Genomic DNA, 26,805 nt, shown 5'->3' with positions numbered 1-26,805 from the left:
TATTTAAGGCAAGATCTTTTCTGGCTGACACTTTTCATCCAAAGAAATGGGGTACTAAACGCTCTGAAAATTGCATTTAAGATAGGAATGAATAGGCCCCTGTCAGGCTTACAATGGGAGGGAGGAGGGGAAGTGACCCATATATGTCTTTTTATGTGGATCCCTGATTTAGCCCACTGAGCCCTAAATCCACTGTGGTGTGGCATCTCTGGATTCTTGACGGACACTTACATCCTGACCTTTAGGCTCCCACAAACTAGAAGGCGGCCTTTTGGAGCTATGGAAACACTTAAAATAGGGGGTGTAAATATGGAAGCTGACCCCAAAGAGGAAGTTAAGTGAGGAACCCAATGTCTGGCGGGATAACTGTTAGCTTGAAAAACAAAAAAAGCAAAACAAGTGTATCTTTATGTGTTTGGGGGTGAGGAGCGTAAGGCTGGAAGGAGGGATCCGACAAGAGAGATGAGAGGGGCGAATGAAACATGCAACAATTAGCATGTGAGGACCAAGACCGCATCCCCTCCAGGCACAGCCCAGACAGCCTGGGGCTGTCCCGGTCGGCAGAGGGCAGCAGCTGGGCGGGAGAAGCCTGCCCAGGGCGGCTCGCAGTCCACCGGCTCTTGGGCACACTCATTTTGAGTGTGGGGCGGGGGACTCTCACTCATCCTTATCCGTCCCCAACCCAGCAGCCAAGGCGAACCTCGAGTTCGGCTGCGGGAAGTGGGTGTGTGCGGAGGTCGTTGCGAAAGCCTCCGCGTCCTGGCTCGCGGAGGAGAGCTGAGGGCGCCCCCTCCCTGGTCCCTGCGAGCAAAAGACAACCGGAATTTGGCGGGCCCCGGGACACGGGTGGGAAGGATCTCTGCGCCCCATCCAGCTGCGTCCCGTGCTTGTCCCTTATACACCGCGGGTCCCGCTCTCGGCGCCGTGTGAGCGCCCGCCCGTTCGGGAGACACCACCAGTCTCCTCCCGTCCCGCTTCCGGGGCCACGACCCGCGCCTGCCATCGGGAAAGGTGCGTCTCTCGCGGACGCCGTCCCGGCGGGAGGGAGGCCGGCCCCGCTCTCCGAGCCCCGAGCGGCCGCGGCGCACGGTCGCGTTACAGCCGTCGAGGAGAGCGGCGGCGGCGGCGTGGGCGTGGGCCGGCTCCCGCGGTCGGCAGCGCGGGACGCACTTGACCGTGGGCGCGGAGCGAACGCGCGGGCGGACTGCGGGCTTTATGTAAATCCGGCTGTGCCTCGGGGCCCTAGGTAGGATGGACCAACCCCCGCGCCTCGGCCCTCACGTCCAATAAGAAGAGCCCCAGCTTGACACCTGCCTATATACAGGCGAGCGCGCCCCCGGACCGCGGACCGCGCGCACAGCCCGCACCGCCCGCACCGCCCGCGCCGCTGGGCCAGCGACACCCGGCCCGCCACCATGACTTCTAGCAAGATCGAGATGCCCGGGGAGGTGAAGGCCGACCCCGCCGCGCTCATGGCGTCCCTGCACCTTTTGCCGTCGCCCACGCCCAACCTCGAAATCAAGTACACCAAGGTAAGCGGCCGGCCCGAACCGGCCGTGCACGGAGACTTTCTAGAACCTTCCTTACTTCCTCTGCCTGTTATGGGGCGAGGATGGCCTGACGGGGTCGGGGGTCAGGGTCGCCTGGGCCTGCCTGTCATCCCCGTGCAGCAGAGGGGACGCCCCGTTTTCGGGGTGGGGGCTTTCGAAGTTCCGACGGGGTCTTGGGACACCTCGGGGACTTAGCACAACTTGAAGCGTGGCGCTGAGGGGTCGCCGTCAACGGCTTTTTTTACAAACCGCAGCTGCCGCTTCCTTCCGAGGCGGTTCGCGGGGTCCCGACCGCCGCGGGGAAGGCGTCGGCACCGCACTGACTCGTCAAACGGGGAAGGAGGGTGTCCCGCCGGGTTGGCCACGCAGCCCGGCTGCCTCTTCTCGGTCCTCCGCCTTCGGGGGCCCGCTGGCTGCCCGTCCCTCCCAGGTCCTCGGAAGTTCCGACGGTGCGGGGCGGCTTTCCCGTAGGAATTGTCGAAACGCGCCGCGGTCTGGCTGCCTGCACAGATTTCATGGAAACCTGGCTGCCGAGAGTACAGTGGATCCAATGTCAGCATTGCACTCGAATTTTGTAGGCAGTGGCAGTTTTCCTGGAAAACTTGGAAAGGCTTTTTATTTGTGCAAATTAACAGGTTCGCTTTTGAAATGAAAAATATATATATTCTTTGTAATGAACTCTGACATCTTGGGTTTGCCAAGCAGGATTTTTTTTTTTTTTTTGCACCACATTAAAGAAAGAATATGTGTTCGCTACCTAATATAAATCGAATTTACTTTCTCTCCAGCAATTCTACCTAGAAAATTTTTATTATTAATTACTCATATGGGGGGTTTATAATGTTATAGCATTTGGGGGCAGGGAGATGGGATTTAAAGTCTTGTTTCTTGGAGTTCATTTTACAGTTTTCTTGTTTGATTTTGTTTCTTCCCGTTGATCTCCACCCTAAACTTCTCCCGATGAACTTAAACATTCACTGGGCACACACAGCATGGTTAAAGTTGTTTTCCATCATGCTTGTTACAAGATAAACTAAATTTTGTCGAGAAGTAAATTGTTTGGTTCTGACTTAATGGTTGAAAGAAATACAGAATAAAACAACATCAGAATATGAAAACTTTACTTGCATTGAGCTTTAGGTTACAAAATCAGGGTGATCTGTGTTTTGAATGCTGATTTAGATGAATTTGATGTACCTGTTAGCTCTTTTAGATGGTGTGACAAATTTTTGAAAGCCGTTTTAATGAGAGGTTGTTAATGGTTACAGCCATTTAGGCATTGTTTAGTGCCCATGTGTGGCGCATCCCTGGGTTCAGGACCAAGCAGGGAAAGCCTGCAGCAGAAAAGTTTTGCTTTATGAGGGTCCCTAACCTCTGTCGCCTCACTTTAAAGTTCTGAAGATGCAAGATCTGCTTGAGAGAGAGGACCTAATCCTCAAATTTGGGAGGGTTTGATTTTAATCTTAGTTTTGATCGGGTTTCCTTCACAGCCCTGAAAGGAGTTTTAGGTATGCAGTAGGTATCTTGGAATTTAATTTGGAAGCTCTTCCAGTTCTCTTTTTCTCTAACTACTCCTGCTCTCTTTTTCCTCTTGTTCTCCCCAGTAGGAAAGACAACTGATTTATAGCTAATTGAAGTCTTTAATGTGGAGTCTTTTCGCTCAGGGGAGACTTTTATCCAGTATCCACTTTCCCACTTATTACAAAGAAAAACAATCAGAAATGAAATAATGGATTGTAACTTGATTCTTTAATTTGTGGGGAGGAGGCACCTTATTTTTGGCTTGACAAACAACCCTCATAAACACTAAGTAATACTAATCTAAAGGTGACTTCTTTTCACAAAACCTTGTAAAATCAGGTATCTGTGAACATTCCCAGCACCTTTCCTCCTCAGCTCTTTAGTGAGACTTTCACATTTTCTGAGACAAGCGTTGTGGGCAAGCAGCTTTTATAACGTGGAGCAGAAGCTGCTCTTTTGGTAGCCGAGGGTAATGGCGAATGTGGATTTACTTAAAAGGAAAATGAGATTGATGGAGAGTTTTTTAAAAATTCACTTATGATCAGCAGTGAGGGAAATTATATTAGCAGTTTTAAGCAGAAGAATGAGCAAGGTAGAATGTCCAGTTAGTCCTTTAGAACAGCGATACCACACTCACAAGGAGTTTCTAAAAGGGTAATTAATGGCTAAAAAATTATCGTGCTGGAGGGCTTGTTAAATAACGCATAGGACACAACAATATCTGTGTTGGAAAATGGTTCAAGACATACATAGATGATCCTTAATCATTTTTGTCTTGTTAAACAAATACATCTTTAGTGAAGGCTATTGCTGTAGGATTTTTAAATTATGTTTTGGGGACCAACATAAAGCTACTATTGAGAATTTCAGATAGCATGCTTTTAGAAAACTTTTCACTGTGCTCTGGTATTTTTCTGTATTTTTTTCACCATTCTTTTCTAAAACTATTTTGCATTTTTAAAATAAAAGGCGAATGGGGAGATAACTAGAAAAAAAAAAGTGACTGCCTTTGTTTGTCAAAGGTCCCGTGGAAATGCTCCAAAATTAAAGTCCAATCTCCAAGGGTCTTGAAAGGGCTAACCTCCCGGTTTTGTATGTATTAACTTTCAGGCAATTACATTTAGTTTTAAAAATAAGCTTACCTCTTTAAGGTCCACTACTCCCTTTAGACTAATGATCAGTGGCAACAGCGTCTTTGGAATATGTCTGTTTTTATTTACCTCACAAAGCAAGCTAGACCCCAAGTTTTGAAAGTGACTTCTTATTAAAGAATATGTGAAACAAACAAACAGAAAAGACTGTGTTAGTCAAGAAAGAGTGATAACAGCACCAGCATGAAGGAGTGAGCGGACTGCTTTGAGGCGGAAGGAATGTCTGCTGTCTTGCTTGTATCCTTAGAAGAATGCTTACCAGCTAGCATAGGAATCTGATTGCTTTTAGCTATGCTTTTATAAATTAAAGATTCTCGGAGTTGTTTCTGTTTTATCAGTCTGGTTTTCAGGATTTTTGTATAGCTGGATATGTCACAGGAGTACACACACTGTAAAATCAAGTCTAGTACTTTGCTGACTGCTTGGAACTGCAGAGGTCTTTTCCAGATTCCCAGGTCTTTGGAAACTTTCCACCTTAATGCGACCCTTACCTTCTTCATTGTTTCTATCATGTCTCCTGGTCCCAGTAGTTCCTCTGCCCCCTGATTGCACTGCCCCACCACACACACACGCCCTGCGCTCTTTCTCTGTTGATCACTTTTTCACCAAAATTTTAGGCCCATAACTAATAAAGTGTTGTTTTACTCCAGCATCTAGTAGTATGGGGAGTTAGAACACAGGGAGGAAGGGGACATTTATGGGGTATTGGCCTACTAAACTAGAAGGGAGAAAATAAAAGGCAATCAACTGATAATCAGAGCTAATGTTCGTTCTTTGGGTAACTACTATTTATTTTTTTATTCAATTAACACTTGCCATTGAACATCTGCTTTCTGGAGAAAATAATTTCAGTTCAGTTCAAAGGTATTTGAGTGGCCATGTTTCTAATAACCGTGCTTTCCATTGCGCTAGCTGGGCTGTGGAAGCCTCCGCCTTCTAGGGGCTTGGGGTCTTACTAGAAGCAGTGAATGCCACAAATTGTCGGCCTCATGGTGGTTCAGCTGTCAATGTAAAAATAACAGTAATGAGAATAATACTTAAAATATTTACTTTATAGGGCCTAATAGTTTGCCTAGCATTACCAAGCATTTATATATATATAAGATCTTAGGGTTCTTGCAATAGCTTTTGGCAGAGAGGGAGTAGGAAGAAGTAGGGATAATTGATAAGAAAGACCTTGGCCTTGACTTTTAAAAATTGAGAGAGCTTTCCTCACTATGGCCTTTGTTTTTTCTAATGGTCACATACTTTTTTGAGACGTGGGGAGAGAGATTAAATTTTTATTTTTTGTGTTGCTTCTGTTGCAAACATGGAGAGACAAAGGATTGGTCTATGTCTCTTAAGAAAGAGATACCTTTTGTGACTTTTGATTCCCTGGCTTTAAATGATTATTTTTGATGTTTCTATGGTTTTTATGTCTGGGGAGAGATATCCCAGGGATCGTTTCTTATGAGATGGGTGGGTCTAGTGACTTCCAAGCATGTAATCAAGACTGTCTTGATCAGAAATTATTAATCAAACTTTATATTTAGAGGGGACCCTACGTTTTCAAAAAAAAAACCTTTTTTTTTTTTTTGAAATTGCACAGCTTTTTGATGTTTGTATCATCTGCATTTAACCCAGGGAAGTGGACCAACTTCATTGTGAGACTTGAATTAGGTCCTTCTCCCGGGGGTCCTGCCTGCCCTGGTGCCTTCCACTGTTTGGGCTTGTGTTACCAAATGGAATTGTCATTTGGAATTGTCATTTGCTGAGGCACTTTTGTCCGTTTTTTTCCTATGAAATGAGGAATTAGTTTTTCGGTTTGAGGGTAGGAGATTCTGTGGGGAGCCTGTTCTGTGAGGTCTCACTTCCTTGGAGGAAGGCTTAAGAGGAGCCAGGAGTGTGTAATTAGTATTAGACAAACAGGATGATTTACCACGACCACATTAAGAACATCTCAAATACCAACATATGCAGTTCTCTCTCAAGTCTTTTTCAGTTGGATAAAGGAATGCAAATACTGATGGACATTTTTTGTCCCTTTAGTTATTTTAGTGACATTGTGCAGGCGTCAGCAAACTGCATACTGTCTGCCTACATTTGTAAATAAAGTTTTATTGGAACACAGCCACACTCATTCAGTGACATACTGTTTGTGGCTGCTTTTGGACTACAATGCAACAGAGACCACATGGCCCACATTTTAGAAAAAGTTTTTAAGCCCTTGACTTAGAAAAAGTAAGGCTCTGAGTCAAAATAGGCGTTTGTTCAAATCTGGGTCAGATAGGTGCTTAATTGGCTATGTGAACAGTTATGGATGGCCTCTCCTTCGAGGGAGCGTGGGGGGGGGTTCTTCACTGGATGTCAAGTTCTACATTTGTCAAAATTGAGATACAGTATCTACCGGACAGGATTGTTGTCAGGACTAAATAAGCAAGTATGTGAAAGTAAATGGCATATAATGACAGTTAGCCAAGGGCTAATTCCACTTCACTTTTGTAAAGCGATGATTACATGTGTAGCTCCAAATTAATGGAGTCCCATTAAGAAAGATCAGAACTGTATGATCAATAAAGTTTTTCAAACAGACCACTGTTTAGCATTTCAATTAGTCATAAGAATTTTAATAGTCCTCATAGTGTGTATGTTTACACTGGATTTTCAACAAAGGGGGGATCCCTTGGAGGTTTCCCTGCCAAGGTCCCATCTTTACTGAAAAGTCACCAAATCCGTTTCCCAGCCAGTATGGGCTTCCACCATGTAATGGTGGTTAGGTCAACAAGGGACAACATTTACTACAGTGGTCCTGTAAAATGAAAGTGGAGCTGAAAAATTCCAATCTCCTAGTGATGTTGTGGCCATTGCAGTGTTGTAGCCAAAGGCATTACTGTTTTGTGCCATTTCAGCCTATCCACAGTCGTGCTATCAGCTAGAAATGCTGGGGGCGCTGTATGGCCCTGGGAGCTTCCCTCCTTCCCCAGGGCACAGTGAGGTCCTGAGGGGAGAGAGCAAGCCCTAGGATTTCACATGGGGTCACTCTATATTGGTGAATTTAAAACATAAGAGTGGGAACTTAAAGCATGGAAAGATGAAAAAAAAAAACCCCACAAATAGCCTAAAATGGTCAGTTATCTTAATTAACCAAGATCTCTAAAACAAAGGAGTCTAAATGAGAGGTGGGTTGACTATCCAGTCACGTGACTGACATTGTGTGCATTCCAGATAGCCTTATAAGACGCCTTTTTAAAGTGGATGACTCAGCTTAAATCAGGTGCTTGAATTATTTAAAAAAACAAAAACAAAAACAGACAGGGCTTAAACTATAATTACTCATGTGTTTGTGGTGATGCTGCTGTAAACAAACCTACTGCATACCAGTCGTATAGAAGTAAAGTACAGCATAGGGAATATAGTCAGTAATATTGTAATAACTATGTTTGCTCTCAGGTGGGTACTAGACTTATCAGGGCGATCACTTCGTAAGGGATATAAATGTCTAATCACTATGTTGTACACCTGAAACTAATATACTATTGTATGTCAACTGCAAAAACTATGGTACATTTACACAACGGAATACTACGCAGCAGAAAGACAGAAGGAGCTCCTACCCTTCGTGACAGCGTGGATGGATCTGGAGAGCATTATGCTCAGTGAAATAACCCAGACGGTGAAAGACAAATACCATATGATCTCACCTATCAGTGGAACCTAATCAACAAAACAAACAAGCAAGGAAAATATAACCAGGGACATTGAAATAAAGAACAAACTGATAGTAACCAGAGGGCAGGGGGGAGGGGGATAACATAGGAATGAAGGAGAAGGGTCGTCAAGGAACATGTGTAAAGGACCCATGGACAAAGCCAAAGGGGGAAGGATTGAGGGTGGGAGGTGGGGGTGGGTGGGGAGGAGGAAAGTGGTGGCAGGAAAATGGAGACAACTGTACTTGAACAACAATAAATAAAAAGTATAGACACTCATTATAGTAGTAGGCTGTACCATCTAGGTTTGTGTAAATTCACTTTACAATATTCACACAAAGCTGAAATTGCCTAATAATGCATTTCTCAGAAAGGTATCCCTGTTGTGAAGCGGTGCATTGCTGTTTCAATAATCCAAGTAGGTATCTGACACTTGGGCTAAAATTCGGCATTAATATGTCTTAGCACACCCAACTGACTAGGTGTAAATGTCTCATTACAAAGAGCCATTTCTGGTATTTTTTAAAGTAGTTTGGACAGACATGTTGCCAGGTCACTGGTGCATAAATTTAGGAAGGATGGCAGCGTATGAGGACATTCTCAGGAGGAGGATGCTATTTGGAAATGGGAAGGTGTATTAAGTTACATAATTTAAAACTGAAGAGACTTTTACTAGTCCTAACTGCCCAGTGTTGGGGCATTCAGCTTCCAGAAAGTAAAGACACCATGCAGTGATTATTTTGAAAGACCTAGCATTTCTTTAATTTCTTTATTTGATGTAACAAGTCATTTCAAAGCCAATCATTTCCCTTCAAACACCAAGTCTAACGCATATAGAAGTGATCGCCATGACGTCACCCTGATTAATTTTCAGTTGCTTTTTCAGACATACCGTTGAGCTCTATTCCATTTTACCCTTCCGATATATGAGATTATTTACTGGGAATTTCTTCTCTCTTGCATTTCTGTATTGCTTGGTTTTTGGCCCTAGTTATCTTCACATTGTTTCCCTTCAAAATCTTAACCCTCAATGAGTTTATTTACAGTAAGCCTCTGTCATGTCACATGACTTGGAAACACTTCCAGACTTGGCAAATTCCAGGTGGAGTAAAATTGGGTGTTTCCACCCTCTAGACTTGTGCTGGGCTCTCGCCAAAACTTCCCTGGGGCTAAACACTGGGGTTTGTTGGCCTCTGTAGAATGTGATTGGAAATTAGAAATTCATGGGCGAACATCCTGATTTTTGTTAAAGAAGGAAGCTTTCCTTTTCCTCCAGTGCAGCTTTGTTAGCAGCAGAAGTGGTTCTCTGCTCTGTGTCCTCTCCTCAGCACTTTGTCCTTTGGAGAGCCACAGTAGCAGTTTCTTTATTCCTAGATCTCTGGAAAGATGAAACCTATTGTCCAGCTGAACCTGGAACCACCTTTCTCTTATTTAGTAGAACTTAGGATATCATTGGTACCAAAACACATTCCAGTCTTGATTATAACATACAGGGAAAACTTTCAAAATATTTAAAAGATTATGTTTTTGTATGGTCTCACACATAATTTTGATTTGTCTAGGCTAAGTCTTCTGATTTCAAATCCAATGATTCTTAGGATTTCTTTTTGCCCCAGGTCATATTTAGGGATTTCTTTTTTCTTTTTATAATTTAAATAAATTCATTTATTAATAAATATAAATATATAAGTAATATATTAAATATTTTAATTTTTCTCCATTTAATCTAATTTTTTATAGAAGGTACAGCATTATAGAAGGGGCGGCATTTGCTAATAAAATTACATCGTACAGTTATATATAGTACAGTACAGTTCAGTGTAGAATTCGATAACACATCATCTGTATACTGTGTGTTCACCACCCCAAGTCAGATCTCCTTTCATCTCCATTTATCCCCCCCATACCTTCTTCAGCCTCCCCCCAGCTCCTCTAGGGTTTTCTTAAAGATGAACCTGAGTCCAAAAAATGGTATAGATTTTGTGGCTCTTCCTGCAGGTAGAATGGAACCTGCCTCCACATTAGTGTATCTGGCAAAATATGGTGGATTTAGTAAACCCACTAACAAGCAAAAATAAATGATTTTCCTCCTCCCCAATCCCTGGTGCCAAAACATGCACCAGATCTGTGAGCTGAGGTGTGAGTAACGGTGGAGATTTTAGGGTGGGGAGGAAGAGGGGAAATATTCCCTTGCCTGGGGAGACAAAAATCGCAAAATCTACATAATTATGAAATCCAGAGAATCGACAGAGGATAACTTACAGTCTCATTTCCCTCAGTGTATAAATTGGACTTCCTCCCCGAATCCTTTTTGTGAGGAGATCGGAAACCAGTATGAGACTGACTAAATTGCCTAGCTACCTTGAAATCAGTGAATTTGCCTCGTTTATATTTTGGAGTCTGATACCCAATGTACCAGGATAACTTGATTTTCACAGGGGAGGTTATATCTAATTGTATTATCTTGGGGTCATTTGTATTTTTAACTGCAGCCAGCACTACCCATTTGCTTCACTGAGTTTGTTTATTCATTTATTCATTTATTCGGGCCTCTTGTATACAGAGCACTGTTAGTCACTGTCTGGCACGAAGATACACAGATGTGGACTGTGCCCTAAAGAGGCTGAAGAGGATTCCCATTTGGACATGGGATGAGGACATGTACACAAATAATTATGGTGCATGACAGAAGATGCTAAATGCTTGAGATGAGTGCACCGTAAGCACCATGAAGGTTTGGAAGGAAAAGAGGTGCTTGCGGCTCAGCAGATCACCAGCGTGTTGTCTGTTACACATACTTGACGGGAAATGACATATTTCAGTCATGCAGAAGATGGTAGACAGTCCTATACGCGCATGCACCTATACCCAGGTTTGTTAGTTCTTAACATTGTGCAAGGTTTGCTTCTGATTTTTGTAAAAGAAATGCACTGAAGCTCCTCTTGTGAGCTCCGGTTTTCCTTTCTACCTTCTCCTTCCTTCCTCCTATCTTTCCCACACCTGTATGTACAAACAATATTGCTATTTTTTTGCATGTTAAATCTTTTTATGTAAATGGTGGTGTGGTGTACATATCCATCTGCAATTTGATTTGTTTGGTTAATATCTTCAAAATTCACCTACGTTGTTCCACGTACTAACAATTAATTCATTGTCATTGTTGTATGGTATTCCATTTCTTGAATATATCACAACTTTTAGTTCTGCTATTGACATTGAAGGTGCTTGCAGCATTTTACTATTACAATAATGCTGCATTAAACATTCCCGCCCATATCTCCTTACGCACCTGTGTGAAAGACCTTCTAGGATATATACTTAGAAGCGATTTTGCTGGCTCATGGGGTGTGTGTACCTACAGCCTAATTACAGGTTGCATTTCTGTTCAACACAGTCTCATAGTTTCCACTGCCACCAGCAGTATATCCAACTTCGCCTTATTCTGCATCCTCACCTATGCTTAGAGTTCTCATACTTAGGAAATTTTGCCAATTTGATGAGTCTGTAATGTTATCTAGTTGCTGTTTTAATTTGCATTTCATTGATTTCTTGTTAGGTTGAGCATCTTATATATTTGGCCACGTGGCTTTCTTCCTTTGGCCAGTCTGCTCATTTGCTCATTTCTGTTTGTGTAGGTGTGTGTTTTTCTTGACTTGTAGCAATTTTTATATATTCAGGATTATAATCCTTTAACAATTATATACTGTGTTAACATTTTCTCCACCCTATGCCTTTTCTTCTCTTTCTTTTTTTTTGGTGTAATTGTCATATAGTTTTAAATGCAAATGGAGAATTTTTCTGTCTTTTAAAAAAATGTTTAGTGCATTTGGTGTCTTGTTTAAGAAATCCATTCTTATTCCAAGTTTTTCAAGATATTCATCTATATAGTTTTCTCAAAGTTTATTTTTATTATTAAAATTTTTACTTTTTGCATTTGTGTCTAATTGGTATTTGTTTATGTATAAGAACACAGATAAGTCTTAAGTGCATATGATGTAACATAAAGGAAAACCAAATTAAATTAACGTGTCAAGAATTTTTCAAAATTGTATTCTGTGCCATTTTGGAATAAGATTAGGAGGTCCAGAATGTGTGATTTTCCTCCAAGCTTGGTCTTCTCCATAATGGAATAATATCGGAAACCAGTCCTACTTTTGTGGATGCTTTTAGTTGGTTTCCCTAAACTAAGAATGGTAATGCATTCCATAAACCTACCTTTAAGGAGTCATTGTAGAAAACTCTGGGATACATGATCATTATAACTTTTCATGCCAAGTCTCATTTCTCTATTTTTCTTACATTATCTGGACCAGAGTAAGCGCTCAAATGTTGGCTCTGTTGTGCATCCCCCCAACTCCCCACTCATGTTTGAAGGCCCGTTACCTGGTAAACAGATGAATTCTTCAGTGTGTGCTGTTTGTTTTTAGGACTGGAGAACACTACAGAGATGACAGTGAATATAACGTGAAAAAGAATTTTTAGTAGAAAAAGCTTTGTCTTGAATAACTGATTCAGTACTGTGTTTAATCCTGTTAGTTTAGAGAATTTAAATCATTCCTTAGCACCAGGCTTGAAAATAACATTACTTTGTATTTTATTAGTGTTTTAAATTTTTGTGTTTTATACTCAGTGCTGGTGGTGCACATTCACCTTTGTGCTTGTATTTCGTGAGCTCTTTGATCATGCATGTGTGCCTCTATAATTCTGAAGAAGCTACTGAAGAATGAAATTTTCCAACCCTAAAGCTGAATCTAGCCCTTCGCTGCGTAGTACTTATGAAATAACGAATAGAGTTGGCCCTGCGCTTTTTTTAGGGTGAACCTATATTCTTTGAATGCCCACATTACTTGTTTATACTACTCCTGGTGGTCCAATTTTTGCCTTGTATTATATTTTTCTGGGTAACTCCCTATTCATAAACCGTACTAGATTATAAATGCCTATTCATCTTGGTATTTCTGAACCATCTATCTTAGTGCCACATACTGTAAATACTTAGGAAATGTTTGCTGAATGAATACTTGTTATATTTTATTATCATTAATAGCTACTAATAGCTATAGCTTATATTATTAATACTATAATATCCAAAGTACTTTTCACACATGATTACATTTAATAATTGTGGCAGTCCTCTGATGGGAATATATGTTAACATCCCCGTTTTATAAGTGAGAAAATCAAGCATATTAACATTAAATAATTTTTCCAGGCTCAATAGCTAGTAGGTGGCAATTCCAGGATCAAATAATCCTCTTCCTTTCCTTCTCATAACAGGAAGAACAGGCACAAGAACCACAACAAAGGCAATAAAATTTGAGTTTAGTTTAGTTCTGCTGAGTGTTTTTGCAAGATAATCCCAAACTCAGTTCTCTGACTACAAATTTCAAACTTAATTCTAGTTGATATTCTCATAGCTGTTGTTAGCAACAACTTCAACCTGACATAAAGACGAGAATGCGCATTCAAAGCAAAAAAAGTATTGAAGTAATCCACACTTTAGGTATGAATCACCTGGGTAGGTGTGATTCTTTAGGCTATGGTAAAGAACTGTGTTTTTAGATTCTCACTGATTGGGTAGTCACACCTGACCCTTAATAACACCTGCTTGTTTGCTTTTTCATTCAAAAAGTGCTTTTCTTTGTTATGGTTATTCGATTCACTGGGGAGCTAAGATGTATAAGACTGTTGAAAGCCAATATATTTCACATTCTTTCTCATGTTTCTTCTCCCACCTAAGCCGTCGTTCCCTAAGCCATCATTTTGTGGGAGAGACACTTGTCAGGGAGTTGGGTGGTTACCCTCCACATTGCTTTTCCTGCACAATCGTTTTTCATTAAGGCTCAACCACTATAAGACCTGTCTATTACACGTAACCTAGTGGGGATGCAGAATAGAGAAATAGAGAGTGGTGCCCAGAAATTCACGCAATATCCAAACTTTCACAGAGTTTCAGTGACAGAGAGCGGTGGTGATTGGGATGCACAATTAATGTTTCATTGGAAATGGCTCAAAAATCCCATCTAAAGAAACTGCTGACAAGTTGTCTTCTTTAAGCCAGATTTTAGGCTCTCCAGATTTCTGTCTTCACTTCTGGAGAGAACATGTTTCTCTTTCTCCTGTACTTCTCAAACTTGCCCCTCCTTACCTTTTTTATCTCCTTTTCTATTCTTACACACTTGTGGTCTCTTTGGCTTCTCTAAGTATTTCTCTCAGGACAGGCTCTTGATGACTCTCATTCCCTGGTTAGACGCATTACCTGTTTTCATTAAATGGTTAGTTATGCCTGGGAACCTTTGTAGTCGCTCTTCCAGCTGTTGGCCTAAATGGTCCTTCGGGAGACCAGAAGCAATGAACCTGGAATAACCACATTTGACTTCTGTGAGCCCTCTTGAGAATTTAGTAATTACTTGATTGAATTGGTGACATATACTATTCCAGATAACACCCTGGGTTGCATTAAATTAACCTTCACAAATGGGTATTTATTGGTGTACACTTAAAAGACTACATGTGTTGGCTGTAATTGCTCTTTCATGCTTCTCCATGCTGATAGTTTGCACTGAGTGAAAAATTTCGCAGATTGGAGCCTGGGTGGTAGTTCTGTCCCTTTAGTGATGTGTGACATTGTGTTCAGCACATTGAGCATAAATCCTGCCCTGTACACAGCAGGAGACTAATGAGGTTTGTCCACATTCTGATATCGTTATCAGGAATTCCAACCGAAAAAGACAGGGCCTAGAAAAGAGTACACAAAACAGAGAGATTTTTGGAACTCTTGATGATCTGAATTAAGGAGAGAGATTATTGTTCAATATTTGGTATGGATGCATACATACAAATACGGGTACAGAAACTACATTTTGCTTTTAATGAACACTTGCCAAGTCACTGACTCGGTTCTACAGAGAGCTAATGGGAGGCTTATTTATGAGTGTCTCTAATTGTGAGTGGTCTAAAGGGATGGCTGTTGAAATAACGGAGCTGCTAAAATGCTAGCACACTTTTAGCTTTCTTGGAAATCCTCATTATTTCAGCCAACTAAAATTCACACCAATTTTAATCTTACAATTTTCAGAAAGATTCTGCGTTTTTTTTATAGTGACCAATCACGTCTGAACACACCAACTCTTTTTTCAAGAAGCCTCTCAGATGTGTCTTTCCAGGTTCATTTCAGGTCTTTATTTTTATTTTTACTGATAACTAACTTGTATGTTTGATAGTGTCCCATCATGGGATCCCAAAGGATGTCCTTGTAGTTACCAAAGAGCGGTCCACAGAAATCTGCGTTAATTATTCTCCTCATACATGTGAGTGATTTAGCAGTGTCATGAAGATCCACTAGAAATAAAAATGTTTGGTTTTGCTAAAGACTTAAATAGGACTAGAAATTAGGCCAGTGACTCCCAAGAGAATTCATCCTTAAGTCTGAGGGAAAATTGATTTTAATACTTGGTAATAGCAGAGGAAAGAAGAGGTTTGTTGGCACTTTTCTTCCAAACCATATCAGCAGCTTTTCTGTGAGCCTGAGCTCATGAAAACCACGGCGGGCCCGGTAGACTCCATGCGGAGGGAACTTGTCAGAAGCTTACGGCTTTTCACTTGAGTCTAATAGAGACTTAGCACTTTGCAGGTCAGTGCCACTGCTATTTGTCTCTGACCTAAGAGATCTGGAGTTCTTCACATCAAAACCACATCTTGCTGAGCAGAGATCAAACGCAGGAAGGTAAGGGTTCCGCCAGTGATTTATCATGCCAGGGAGAGTGATCAGGCCATATGGGGCCACTGCAAATGAAGTTGACATTCCGGCAGTTTCTCATACAGGTCTCACATGTAGTTATGGCTAGTTTTTCTTGTAAAGGAATTCCGGGTCAAGTGGCAGCTTTCAGTGGCATTTCTTAGCAAGACTTACCGCCAACGTGAGGTTTATTTCAAAATCAAGCCCTAGCAAGATTTTTCTAATATTTTATTTAAATGGCAAATAGGCATTTCTTGACTAAATATTTGAAGCTTAATTTGGGCTTTTCACTTGATGTCTCCTTTTTTCTCCCCCTTTTCTGGGAAGGTGCCAATTAAAAAAAAGAAAAGAAGAGAAGAAAGAAAGATTGAAGTCCTTTGAGGTCTACCAAAAAAAAAAAAAAAAAAGAAAAGAACCCCTTTCTTCCTAAACATTAGATGTGACTTTAGGTTGGTGAAATTGACTCTATACACTGTGCACAATTAGGCTTATTAGTTCATCATCACAATTTATTAACTCAGGGGCTTTGGGGATGAATCACTACAACGATTACAATATAATTCTGGGGTAAGGGAAGGTAACTCATAGACCTCTTTTGCATATCTGTACTGACCAAGAACGAAGAGGAAGAACTTAATCATTTAAGGAGAAAATAGTTATAATTTGAAATATATTGAAAATATTTGCTAAGATTTGAGTCAAGGACCAAAATTTTAATAGAAAAACAATTGAACAATCCCTCTTTTCATTTATTAACATATACACGAAAATAATTGTGCTACATAAAATTCAGCTTGCTTTTTGTTACTGTGACAAGCAAATATTTAGTCTCCTGTGGAGAAATCACTTATTTATTGGTTCAAAGGCCTCTTCAACCTTAGGATATGCACTCGGGTGTTTCAGTCCCTTTGCACAAGAACGTTTGCTTTGTAACATAAATGAAAGATGACAGTGGCGTATAAATGGGGTGGTTAATGACCTGAACTTCTAGTTCAATTGATGATACCAATTGTCTTTTTTGTGTTTTTTCTTTTCTAAATGAGATGGCTGTAAATGGAATTACCATAAATGGATGGGCTTTGGTGCTTAGAACTAGATCTCATTCTCCAGTCAGAATTCACTTGACTTCCTGAAGTATCAGTTTATCTGTTTATAAACTGGGAATTACTTTGACTGCTGAAGTACTTCACCTCTGCAGGGAGCAAGTTTAAGTATAATAATGAAATGGAATTTCTCCTAGTTTTCGCTTGGCATCCTTGGCACATGGAGACATTCATGAAAACCTGGGGGGGTTGCAAATAAAATACATGGCATTTAGTTAAATTTGAATGTTAGGAAAATAATGAATACTTTTAAAATATGAGTATTCCCCATGATTTGCAAGTGATTTGGGACATAATTAATATTGAAATTTAATTCACTGTTTTTTCTGAAATTCATTATTTAACTGGGCATTCTGTATTTTTATTTGCTAAAACTGGCAACCCTAAACTGTTAACACACATGGTTCGTGACTTTTATTTGTGACCAGCAAATAAACATCATTTTAATGAAAAATTAATTGGCAATATGATGAAAGACCAAAGGAATCTTTTAAAATCATTGCACTTGAATAATGCAGAGTGGAGTAGACTTTTTTTTTTTAACCCTAGCAATACTAGTGAATAAATAAGTCAACTGGGCCCATTGTAAAGACAGGTTAATCTCCTAAATGAATTGCTTCAACCTTTTAATTCAAAATCATACAAACAAAAACATTGAGATAAGCTGGGTGCTTTTTCAAATGGGGACCCCCGTGGCTTTGAAAATAAACACTTCAGCCTCTGCCACCCCCCCACCCCCAACACCCACACCCACACTCACTAGCCTTTCTGATGTCTTCCATTTGCAAATGAACAGGCTGAATTCTGAGAAAGACAGAAGACTAATTAAACCTAGGGAAGATAGGCAAAGGAACATTTGTTTCCAAGCCGAAGACAAAAAGAAATCATGTTTTGTCCGCTTTCTTAAGACTGGAAGGAGGTAGCTAAAGCCCTTTCCTTGAGTTTCCTCTCCTCAGAACCCATTTCCCACAGCGCCTGCTCAGACCCTCTCAGGGCCAGGCCACTCTGGTCTGTTTGAACCAGCCCGCTTTATCCTGCCTTCTGGGCAGTCAGAAAAAGGTAGCAGTCAGAAATTCCAGGAGAGACCAGTTAATGTGTTGGATGGTCTTCACAGTCCTAACCTTCTCCCTCGATCTTTTTGCCCCATGTGTCTCTGATGGTTTGGCAGACAGGTCTTAGTTACCAGCGGTAGAGAGAAAATAAATGAATGAATAAGCAAACAGTACATGGGGTGACTAGCTTTTTAACAGCACTGATTGCCTTGAATTGGTTGCTTGCATTCAGAATTAGAATCAGTTAAAAGTCTGCGGGCACACTATGCCAGTCTTTTCGGTAATTAAATATGTACCTTATGTAATCTTCCTGCGCACTGGATGATGTGGTTTTATCTTATTTTACAGATGAGAAAATTGAGCCACAGAAAGTTTAAATGACACACCCAAGTCACGCCATGTAGTGATCTTTATACACATAAGAATTTGACCCATTAAGAAATTATATAAAGCAATGGGGAGGCAGAACTTGATTTCGGGATGCCTTTGTCCATCTTTGTGGTTAAAGAAGACCCAGAAGACCTCCATGAGATTCAAGCTAGGTGCTAGTCAAACCCGGTCACATGACTAAGGGAGACTGGGAAAATCAGACACTAGCTCTGTGGTAGAGATAGCTGGCCACCACTCTTGGAATCCTCAATCAAATGGAACACTAGGTCTGCCCTAATTTGTATCACAGGTCCCTAGAATTACCCCTGGAGCCCTTTAATCTGAATGATCCAAGGAGCCTCATTCTGGGAACAAGGCCAGGCCCCACCACCTCGCCTCACCTCCCAGTGTATTTGTCCCCCGAAAGGCTGGCCAAACTAAACTGTCCTCTGAGCAACATGACTAATGACCTTTTGTCTCTGTCTGTACTCTCATCAGTGTCCTTTCACTTTCAGGAACAGAGCTTGAGGTTAAATGTATATGACAGAAGCCGGGTGGATCTTCGCTACCTAACTGCTGATGTTTTGACTTATTTCTGTTTACAACATCAACACAATTTGTGTAATCATTGCACATTAGTGTGATGGGTTGGCATACAACATTTATTTTAAAATACTCTGGTACACTCACTTTAGATTAATACATTAAAGCTGTTTTAAAATATTGCCTCTAGTTTCTTATTTCTTTTGACCTTGAGCTATCTGCATACTTTGCAATTCTGGATAGCAGCCCATTCTAATGAAGTCGTCTTTTTCCCCGCCTTTCAGCTTAGCACTCGGATCAGTGGGGTTCAGAGCATACAATATTGGGTCCATTATATAAAACTGTTCATTGATTTAAAATTAGATTTAATAATTTAGCCTTTGTCAAAGCAAGCTTTGTGAAACCATGGTTTTTACCAGTAAAAGATTACACCTACTCAACAAAGGCCATGTCTTTATAATATCAAAACATTGGCTTTAAAGTAAAAAATGCAATCAATCATCTAGGTGTTTTCCTATACAATGCCATTTGGGTGTTTTTTCACTTTTTAACCAGATGTTTTGGCGTGAAGCAGAGTGAAGAATGGAAGTCAACAGAGCCACTTTTGCTCTAAACACCTAGATATATCAATGGGAAGAACCTCCCTCCATCACTGATCTGAGCATTTGCCTCACCATTTTACTTTTTATAGGTAACCTCTTTAATTAGAAGTAAAATAAGGTGGGGATTTTTTCCATTCAGGTTAAAATTACCTTTATTATCTTTTATTATAATATTCAATTATATGCTGCTTTGCAGAGTTGCATGCTGAGGTTATCATCAACACAATTATTTTTATAACAATAGAAATATAATTTTATATAGTTAAATGATAGTGCTGTTTGTTCTTTGTTGTCCATAAGTCTCTTCAAAGTACATCTGTAGAAACAATGGATCAATCATGTAAAAGGAGAAAACTAACATATGATGAGTCCTCAAACTCCTTCTTTGTACTGCTTACTTAAAACTAATTGAACCTTTTTCTGTAAATAAATCAGTGTGGTTATTGATTTGCTGTCTGGTACTCTCCTTGGATGAACCAAAAGCAGTTTTCTGGCAAGGGAGTAAAACTCAGTTCTCCAAGGTACAATCTTCCACAGGGTTTCATACAAGTCATTTGAAATGTTTACTATTAAAATAACAAAACATTTTATTACTGAAATAAAACATGGCAGCTTTATGTCAAAGATTCATTCAGTGTCGGAAATTATCTACACCTAACTCCTATTAATGCGTGCTGCTGTGAGAATCCCTCAGGGATTTAGATTCCCCAATTAGAAAATTCATGGCAACCTCTCTCTATAGTCATGGCTACTTTGCTATGGGCCAAAAAGTGTGGTGAGCCTGACTTGTCCTGGATTATCTCTGACTGCAAAAGTGGCCAAGGGGTGTGGCTTGGCCTGCATGGCAAAGCTTCACTGTTTTTGAATCTTTATCCAAGTAACTCCTGAGATTTATAAAACAATTTAAAGCAACTGTAGATGAATTGGATCCCTGTTAACAGCCAATCTGAATTCCTTATCTCATTTTCACTTCTTTCTCCAGTACTATGATTTATTTTGTCTTTTGAACACTGATTACATGTTAGAATGTGGGGGAAATCCGATAAAGCCAGGAGATCTTTCTTTCTTTCCATTTTTTAAAAATTAAAACTCTTATCTTTTTTTGTCTTTAAAAAAAAGTCTTTATTGCATTTTTCCCATTACCCTTTAGTCCCCTTATATCCCCCTCCCCTACAGGATATCTTTCTCTAAGAAACTTAGGAAAGGGAGAAACTTCCATTTTAGCCAGCGAAGCTCAGGCACATTCTCACATTAGCCCCTTAATTGTACAACAGCCTGGCAAGGTAGATAGGCCCTTTTTCCCCCATTTTTTTACAGAGAAGGACCCAAAGCTCCGAGTTTGAGAGTCTAAGACCCTTCAAGACTTCCCAAATGGTGAAAGCAGACTGGTATTTAAATGGTGATCTTTCAACTCTAGTATTTCCATTCTAGTTTGTTCTATAAGGAATATAAAGGAATACATACAAGATTAATCACCTCAGCCCTCAGTGAATTTCCTTATTTCTCTAATTTGTTTTTCATGCATAGACATAACCCTCATAACATTGAACTTCCATGATTAAATAAATTAAAACAACTTCGGTCTCTACCCTTGTCTTGGGGAGAATAGACTTGCATATTACTTTGTTATCCTAATGGTCTCTTTTGAAAAAAAAAATTGTATAAATGAGTTCAGTCACCTTGAATTGGCTTTCAAAAAGCTCACCTTTTTGATCTTTATTGTTTTAATCAAGGGATACAACTGTATACTCTATATTTCATTTGTCTTATTTTTAAGTATATTTTATTGATTATGCTATTATACTTGTCCTATTTATTTCTCCCCTTTATTCCCCTTGGCCCTGTACCCCCCCCTTCCCTCCAGCATTCCTCCCATTTAGTTCACATACATGAGTTGTACATATAAGTTCTTCAGCTTCTCCATTTTCTATACTATTCTTATCCTCCCCCGTCTGTTTTGTACCTACCAATTTTGCTTCTTATTCCCTATACCCTTTTCCCCATTCTCCCTTCTCCCCCTTCCCCACTGATAACCCTCCATGTGATCTCCATTTCTGTGATTCTGTTCCTGTTCTAGTTGTTTGCTTAGTTTGTTTTTGTTTTAGTTCTGTAGGTTCAGTTGTTGATAGTTCTGAGTGTGCTATCATTTTACTGTCCATAGTTTTGATCATCATCTTTTTCTTAGAGAAGTCCCTTTAACATTTCATATAATAAGGGCTTGGTGATGATGAGCTTCTTTAACTTGGCCTTATATGGGAAGCACTTTATCTGCCCTCCCACTCTAAGTAATAGCTTTGCTGGATAGAGTAATCTTGGATGTAGATCTTTGCCTTTCATGATTTCGAATACTTCTTTCCAACCCCTTATTGCTTGTAAAGTTTCTTTTCATCAGAAATAAGCTGATAGCCTTATGGAAACTCCTTCATAGGTAACTGTCTCCTTTTCTCTTGCTGCTTTTAAGATTCTCTCCTTATCCTTAATCTTGGGTAATGTAATGATGATGTGTCTTGCTGTGTTCCTCTTTGGGTCCAATGTCTTTGGAATTCTCTGAGCTTCATGGACTTGCAGGTCTAATTCTTTCACCAGCATAGGAAGTTCTCCTTCATTATTTTTTCAATTAAGTTTTCAATTTCTTTCTCCTCTTCTTCTCCTTGGGGATCCCTATGATTCGGATGTTGGAATGTTTAAAGTTGTCCCGGAGGTTCCTAAGCCTCTCCTCATTTTTTTGAATTCTTGTTTCTTCATTCTGTTCTGGTTGAATGTTTATTCTTCTGTTGCAAATTGTTGATTTGAGTCCTGGTTTCCCTCCCTTCACTATAGTTTCACTGTATATTTTTTCTTTATTTCACTTTGCAGAGCCTTCATTTTTTTCCTCTATTTTGTGTCTGTACTCAGTCATTTCTTGTGAGCATCCTGATTATTGGTGTTTTACACTCTGCATCTGAAAGGTTGGCTATCTCCTCGTTGCTTAATTCTTTTTCTGGGGTTCTGTTCTGTTCTTTCATTTGGGCCATATTTCTTTGTCTCTGCACACCTGTTATGTTGTAAGGGGCGGAACCTTAGTTATTCACCAGGGCAGGGCAATCCTCTTCACTGAGTTGTGGTGCTATATGAGGAGGAGGAGTCAGAGAAGCAACAATGCCGCTTGCTTGGCTCTTGCCCTGCTTTCAGTCACCTCCCTTGCTTCCCACAAGCAAGTGGGGCCCCTCTGGGGCTGATACCTGGGTGGGTGGGTTGTGCGTGTTCTAGGACCCTGTGGGTCTCTTCAACAAACTCTCCTGTGAGGCTGCAAGTTTCTCCTGCTATTGCAACTCCCACAGATTTTTATAGCCAGAGGTTTGCAGGCTTTAGTTTCCCACACTGGAACTGGCTGAGTGGTTTGTCTCGGTTCCTAGTTGTTCCTCCCGGTTTATCCACACACAGATGTGGGACCCCTGGTCCACCACCTAGCACCTCATCCGCTCGTCCGCTATCTTGCTGCTTTTACTCTCCACCCCAGCTGCCTGCCTCCACTCCTCCTACCAGTCTGGATGAATGTTTCTTCTTTAACTCCTTGATTGTTGGACTTCCATACAGTTAGATTTTCTGGCAGTTCTGGTTGTGTTTTGTTTTTAAGTAGTTGTTCTCCTTCTTTTGGTTGTGTGAGGAAGCAGAGCGTATCTACCTATGCCTCCATCTTGGCCAGAAGCCAATCATTTCCATATACTCTATATTTCAGACCACCTCTCTTGGACACTGTGAGATGTCTACAACTTTTCCTTTCAGGTTTGGCAAGGGACACTTGTGAAAGCGTTTGCTGCAGTCGAGTATTGCCCTTGTTAGAATTCTTAAAAGCTCTCGACCAGGAAGTAAATAAAATTTCTCAGATGGAGAATATATGACGTTTCCTGTCCAGGTGCCCAGAATCTAGGATACTATGAAATATTTATAGAAGGAAATGTACTCACAGTTTTTTTCCCCCTCAAATACCTGTGTGGAGTGTCTTAATAAAGTGCCATTCTGAATTTTTATTTTAATTCCCTTAGCTGGGAGAAGAAACTGTGAGCCAAACATCTGTGGTCATTTTATAAAGACTTTGGCATTTGATGCCCTTTTCTTATTCAGCCTTGGGTAACTGGATTCTACAGAGAAAGGAACATATGAAAAAGGAGTCGCTTTGATGCAGTGCAATTGTGAGCAGTTCCTAAATCAGTCAAGGTTGGCCATTCCCTTTTTCCTCTGTTCATCCAAAACCAACCCTCCTGTGAAAAGTCATTAGGATAGGTTTTGAAGTCCCTTTTCTTTAGTCCCGCAGCTATAGCCCTGTGGTTGTAAGAGCACAAAACTGTTCTTTAATACGCATAGGAAAATAATTTTCTATCTGAGTATCACAATAGTCTGGCTTCTGTTTGTCCTCTGGCAGAAGTTCCTGCTTCTACACCTGAGGAGCCTGCAGCACATGTCCTGGGACCTCACCTCTAAACAGAATCACATTAGGAATGTCAATCACCACTGCTTCCCTAACATTTGCTTTCAAGAAAGGAAATGAAAAATTATTTTGCAGTCACCTGTGTTGATTGTGCTAAAGAAAAAGGGGACTCCAGCAAACTTCCTTGTGCTGAATAATTTTTAGGAGACATTGTGAAAGAGATGTGGTGAGGATTGCTCATCGTCCCTGGCCAACCATCAAGTCTGCTTTCTAAGGAAACATCAGCAAAAATTAAATTTAGAAAAAGTGCTGGGATGGGGATCAGGATGTGGGGATTTCAGTCCCCATTCTCCTATTAAAGGGGTAGGTGACCTCATGCAAGTCACTGGATGTTTGACAAGCTTTTGTAACACTTTCCATTTGCGTAGGTTATATCTAAGGCACCTTGCAGTTCTGTGAATCTATTTCTTTCTAACCAATGAGGCCTCCACTATATTTAGACCGAGTAAAAGATATTTATTAGTGCATTTTAAAATCGTGTTTTCAGAAGACCTGGCTGTTAAAGTATGATCTTGATATACTACTTGGTTTCAAAACTAGAAACTAAAACCAGTTTCTTTTTGCGGGGGGAGGTGGGAGGTTTCCAGTTCTTGGTGGTTACTTTGCATAGGTTTTAAGATGTTTGTTTTCCAGCTTAATTTCTCTTTTTTCAAATAGTATCTTTCTACTATATGAGTTACTTGGTGAAGTACTAGGCATAATTGGGAAAAGAGGCAGACACTGTTGAACCCAGAGGACAGACTCTGCTATGGGGACGGAGATCTGTTAGTCAAAGGATGATGAAACTTCAACATTCACATAGAGAAGGAGCAAGACAAACCTACAGTGGTGTCACCGAACTTCTGATAAACTGTCTTACTGAGTGCCCACTAGTGGCCACATGTGCTCTCTAGACAGTACCTTAGATACTCAGCATTAGAACTAAGAATTCTTTAGGTATAACATCTTCCGTTCAGCTGGTAGTAGCTTTCTAAAGTACCATTTAAAAAGGGGGTGGGGGAGGGGAGGAGGGAGGGTAGAAGGGAGGAAGGAAAGAGGGAAGGAAGGGAGGAAAGACAGATTCAAAAATTCAACAGGGAAGTGTCGTGATCAATTACCCATGTCTGTCGAGGGGCTGAACAAAAGATTTGTATCACAAGTGCCTGTCTTTGGTTACCAAGTTTAGTTCTCTCATAGACAAAGAGGCAGGTTTGGGGAAACTGGGAACATTTAGTGAGAAACCAAGACTAGAACACAAGCACTTCACCTCCCCCTCTTGTCAGGCAGGTGTGGTTCTTGGTTGAATTTCTTTGAAGCACAAAAACTACCTATTATTTTATAAAATTAGAATATAAAATAGATTATCTTTGGAGCAGTCATAGTAGGCATTCAATAAATACTTTTAAGTGTTGTGACAACATCATATTATTGGAGCTGTATTGTATTGGTTTTCCCCACTACAGTGCTGAACGCTTATGTCAAAGACAAGGGCTGATTCTTATTTATTTCTCTATCCCTTAGTGCCTAGTATAGTGTCTGACATATAATAGTTGTGTAAGAAATGATTGTAAATAAAGGAAAAATTAATGATGTCTATGGAGATATAATAAAGATGCTAACTGCCTCTCCTTTCACGTGTAACTCTTGCCTCCTTTTTTTCTTTTCCTTCTCTTTTTGTTCTTCCAATAATCAGTGCTGTGAGTCACTTAACTAGCTTTAATACACCTTTTTAGAAGATAATATTTCTTTTATTTTCTCTCTTCACAGAAATGAAAGGTGACATGTCTTCATTATAAAAAAAATGGCCTCAGCAACTTCTGAAAAAACTCTAGTGGTTAATCAGTTACTTTTAATATAAACATATATGCTTAATGCTGAATTACATTGTAAAACTCCCGGGCTGATTTATGACCTCAGTCTGCCTTAATTAACATCGATTCTAGGGGAATAGTAAATGGGAATGGCCTTCACAATTGAGGTTGAACAATGAACTCTCTGGGTGTTGTCCAATTTGTAACATGATTTACATGAAGTGAGCCCTCCCTTTGCCGGGGTTATCCTTTTTTCATCTGGTGTTTAGGACAGGTTATATATAATCCATAGATAGGAACATTTGCTGTCAAATACTTTTGCTGATTTAGAGCTAGGCCACAAAATGGTCACTATTAATAAAGAAGGAGGAAAAAAAAAAACCTAATCTGAGGCTTTGCAGGGATTCCAGCTTCTTGCTATGTGTCATCGCTTGTCCAGTCTGTGGCGTTTTTACGAAGTGGCCATAATGAAAGTCAGATTAAATGCATGGGATATATACATTTAATCAACAGACATTGGAGTCTGTGGCGCTGGAAGAATTATAAGAGCCCCGTGAATGCGAATTTATTGCAAAAGAATCCAAGGGGTCGGGGAGTGGATGTCTGCTGAATGGCACTACCTGACACAGGACACCAAAAACGTTCCAGAGTGAGTGATTTAAGTGTGAGGTTTGGCTTGTAAAGCTGCCAGCTGCTTGGTTTCAAAACTTGAAACATTTCCAAAACATTGGATGAGGCACTTTATATGTGCACTAGAGTAAATACTCTGGTTTTACTGCCAATTTAAATGTGCTCAGTTTACAGTAATGAGCTTGTATAGGCATTACCTTGTTTATAGAAAGTGGAACAGGAAGAAATGAACATTAACCATTACCAGTAGCAATTCCCATTGCCTTCTGCCACAACACTGATGGCATGTATAGTTTCTTCCACTGTGGGAACATGTCACAACTGACATTGGTGTGTACTTGGCTTTAATGCCATGTTGCTTCAACAGAGTAACAAGTGCTATAATTCAACATGACTTGGTCAAGGCTGCTCAGACCACTTGACTGTTTCTTACTACTTTTCCTAAAACTACTAGCAGCATCCTCATGTGTAGGAGTCGTGGGGCAGCAAATAGGTTGGTGCCCTGATGACACGTAGTGGAGTTTGGTTTAGTTAACTCTGTTTCCCACAAGTGCAGCAGTCATGGGAATCACTTCTTTCTGTCTTACAAAATTATTTGGGAG

The 26,805-nt window shown here is 40.5% G+C and overlaps 1 protein-coding gene across 1 annotated transcript in view; it reads left to right on the top strand.

The window, feature by feature from the left end:
* Nucleotides 1-673: 673 nt before the first annotated feature.
* Nucleotides 674-26,805, top strand: part of ALDH1A2 (aldehyde dehydrogenase 1 family member A2) — a 100,328-nt gene continuing 74,196 nt past the window's right edge. Inside the window, exon 1 of the mRNA XM_024567718.4 lies at nt 674-1,532. Within this exon, the coding sequence (XP_024423486.1) occupies nt 1,416-1,532 (117 nt within the window). The 5' untranslated portion in view covers nt 674-1,415. The remainder of the gene's footprint in view (nt 1,533-26,805) is intronic.

The sequence above is a fragment of the Desmodus rotundus genome, chromosome 7 (assembly GCF_022682495.2).
Source record: "Desmodus rotundus isolate HL8 chromosome 7, HLdesRot8A.1, whole genome shotgun sequence".
Classification (NCBI taxonomy): domain Eukaryota; kingdom Metazoa; phylum Chordata; class Mammalia; order Chiroptera; family Phyllostomidae; genus Desmodus; species Desmodus rotundus.
Note: the sequence above shows the minus strand (reverse complement) of the source record. Positions and strands in the feature narration are given on the sequence as shown.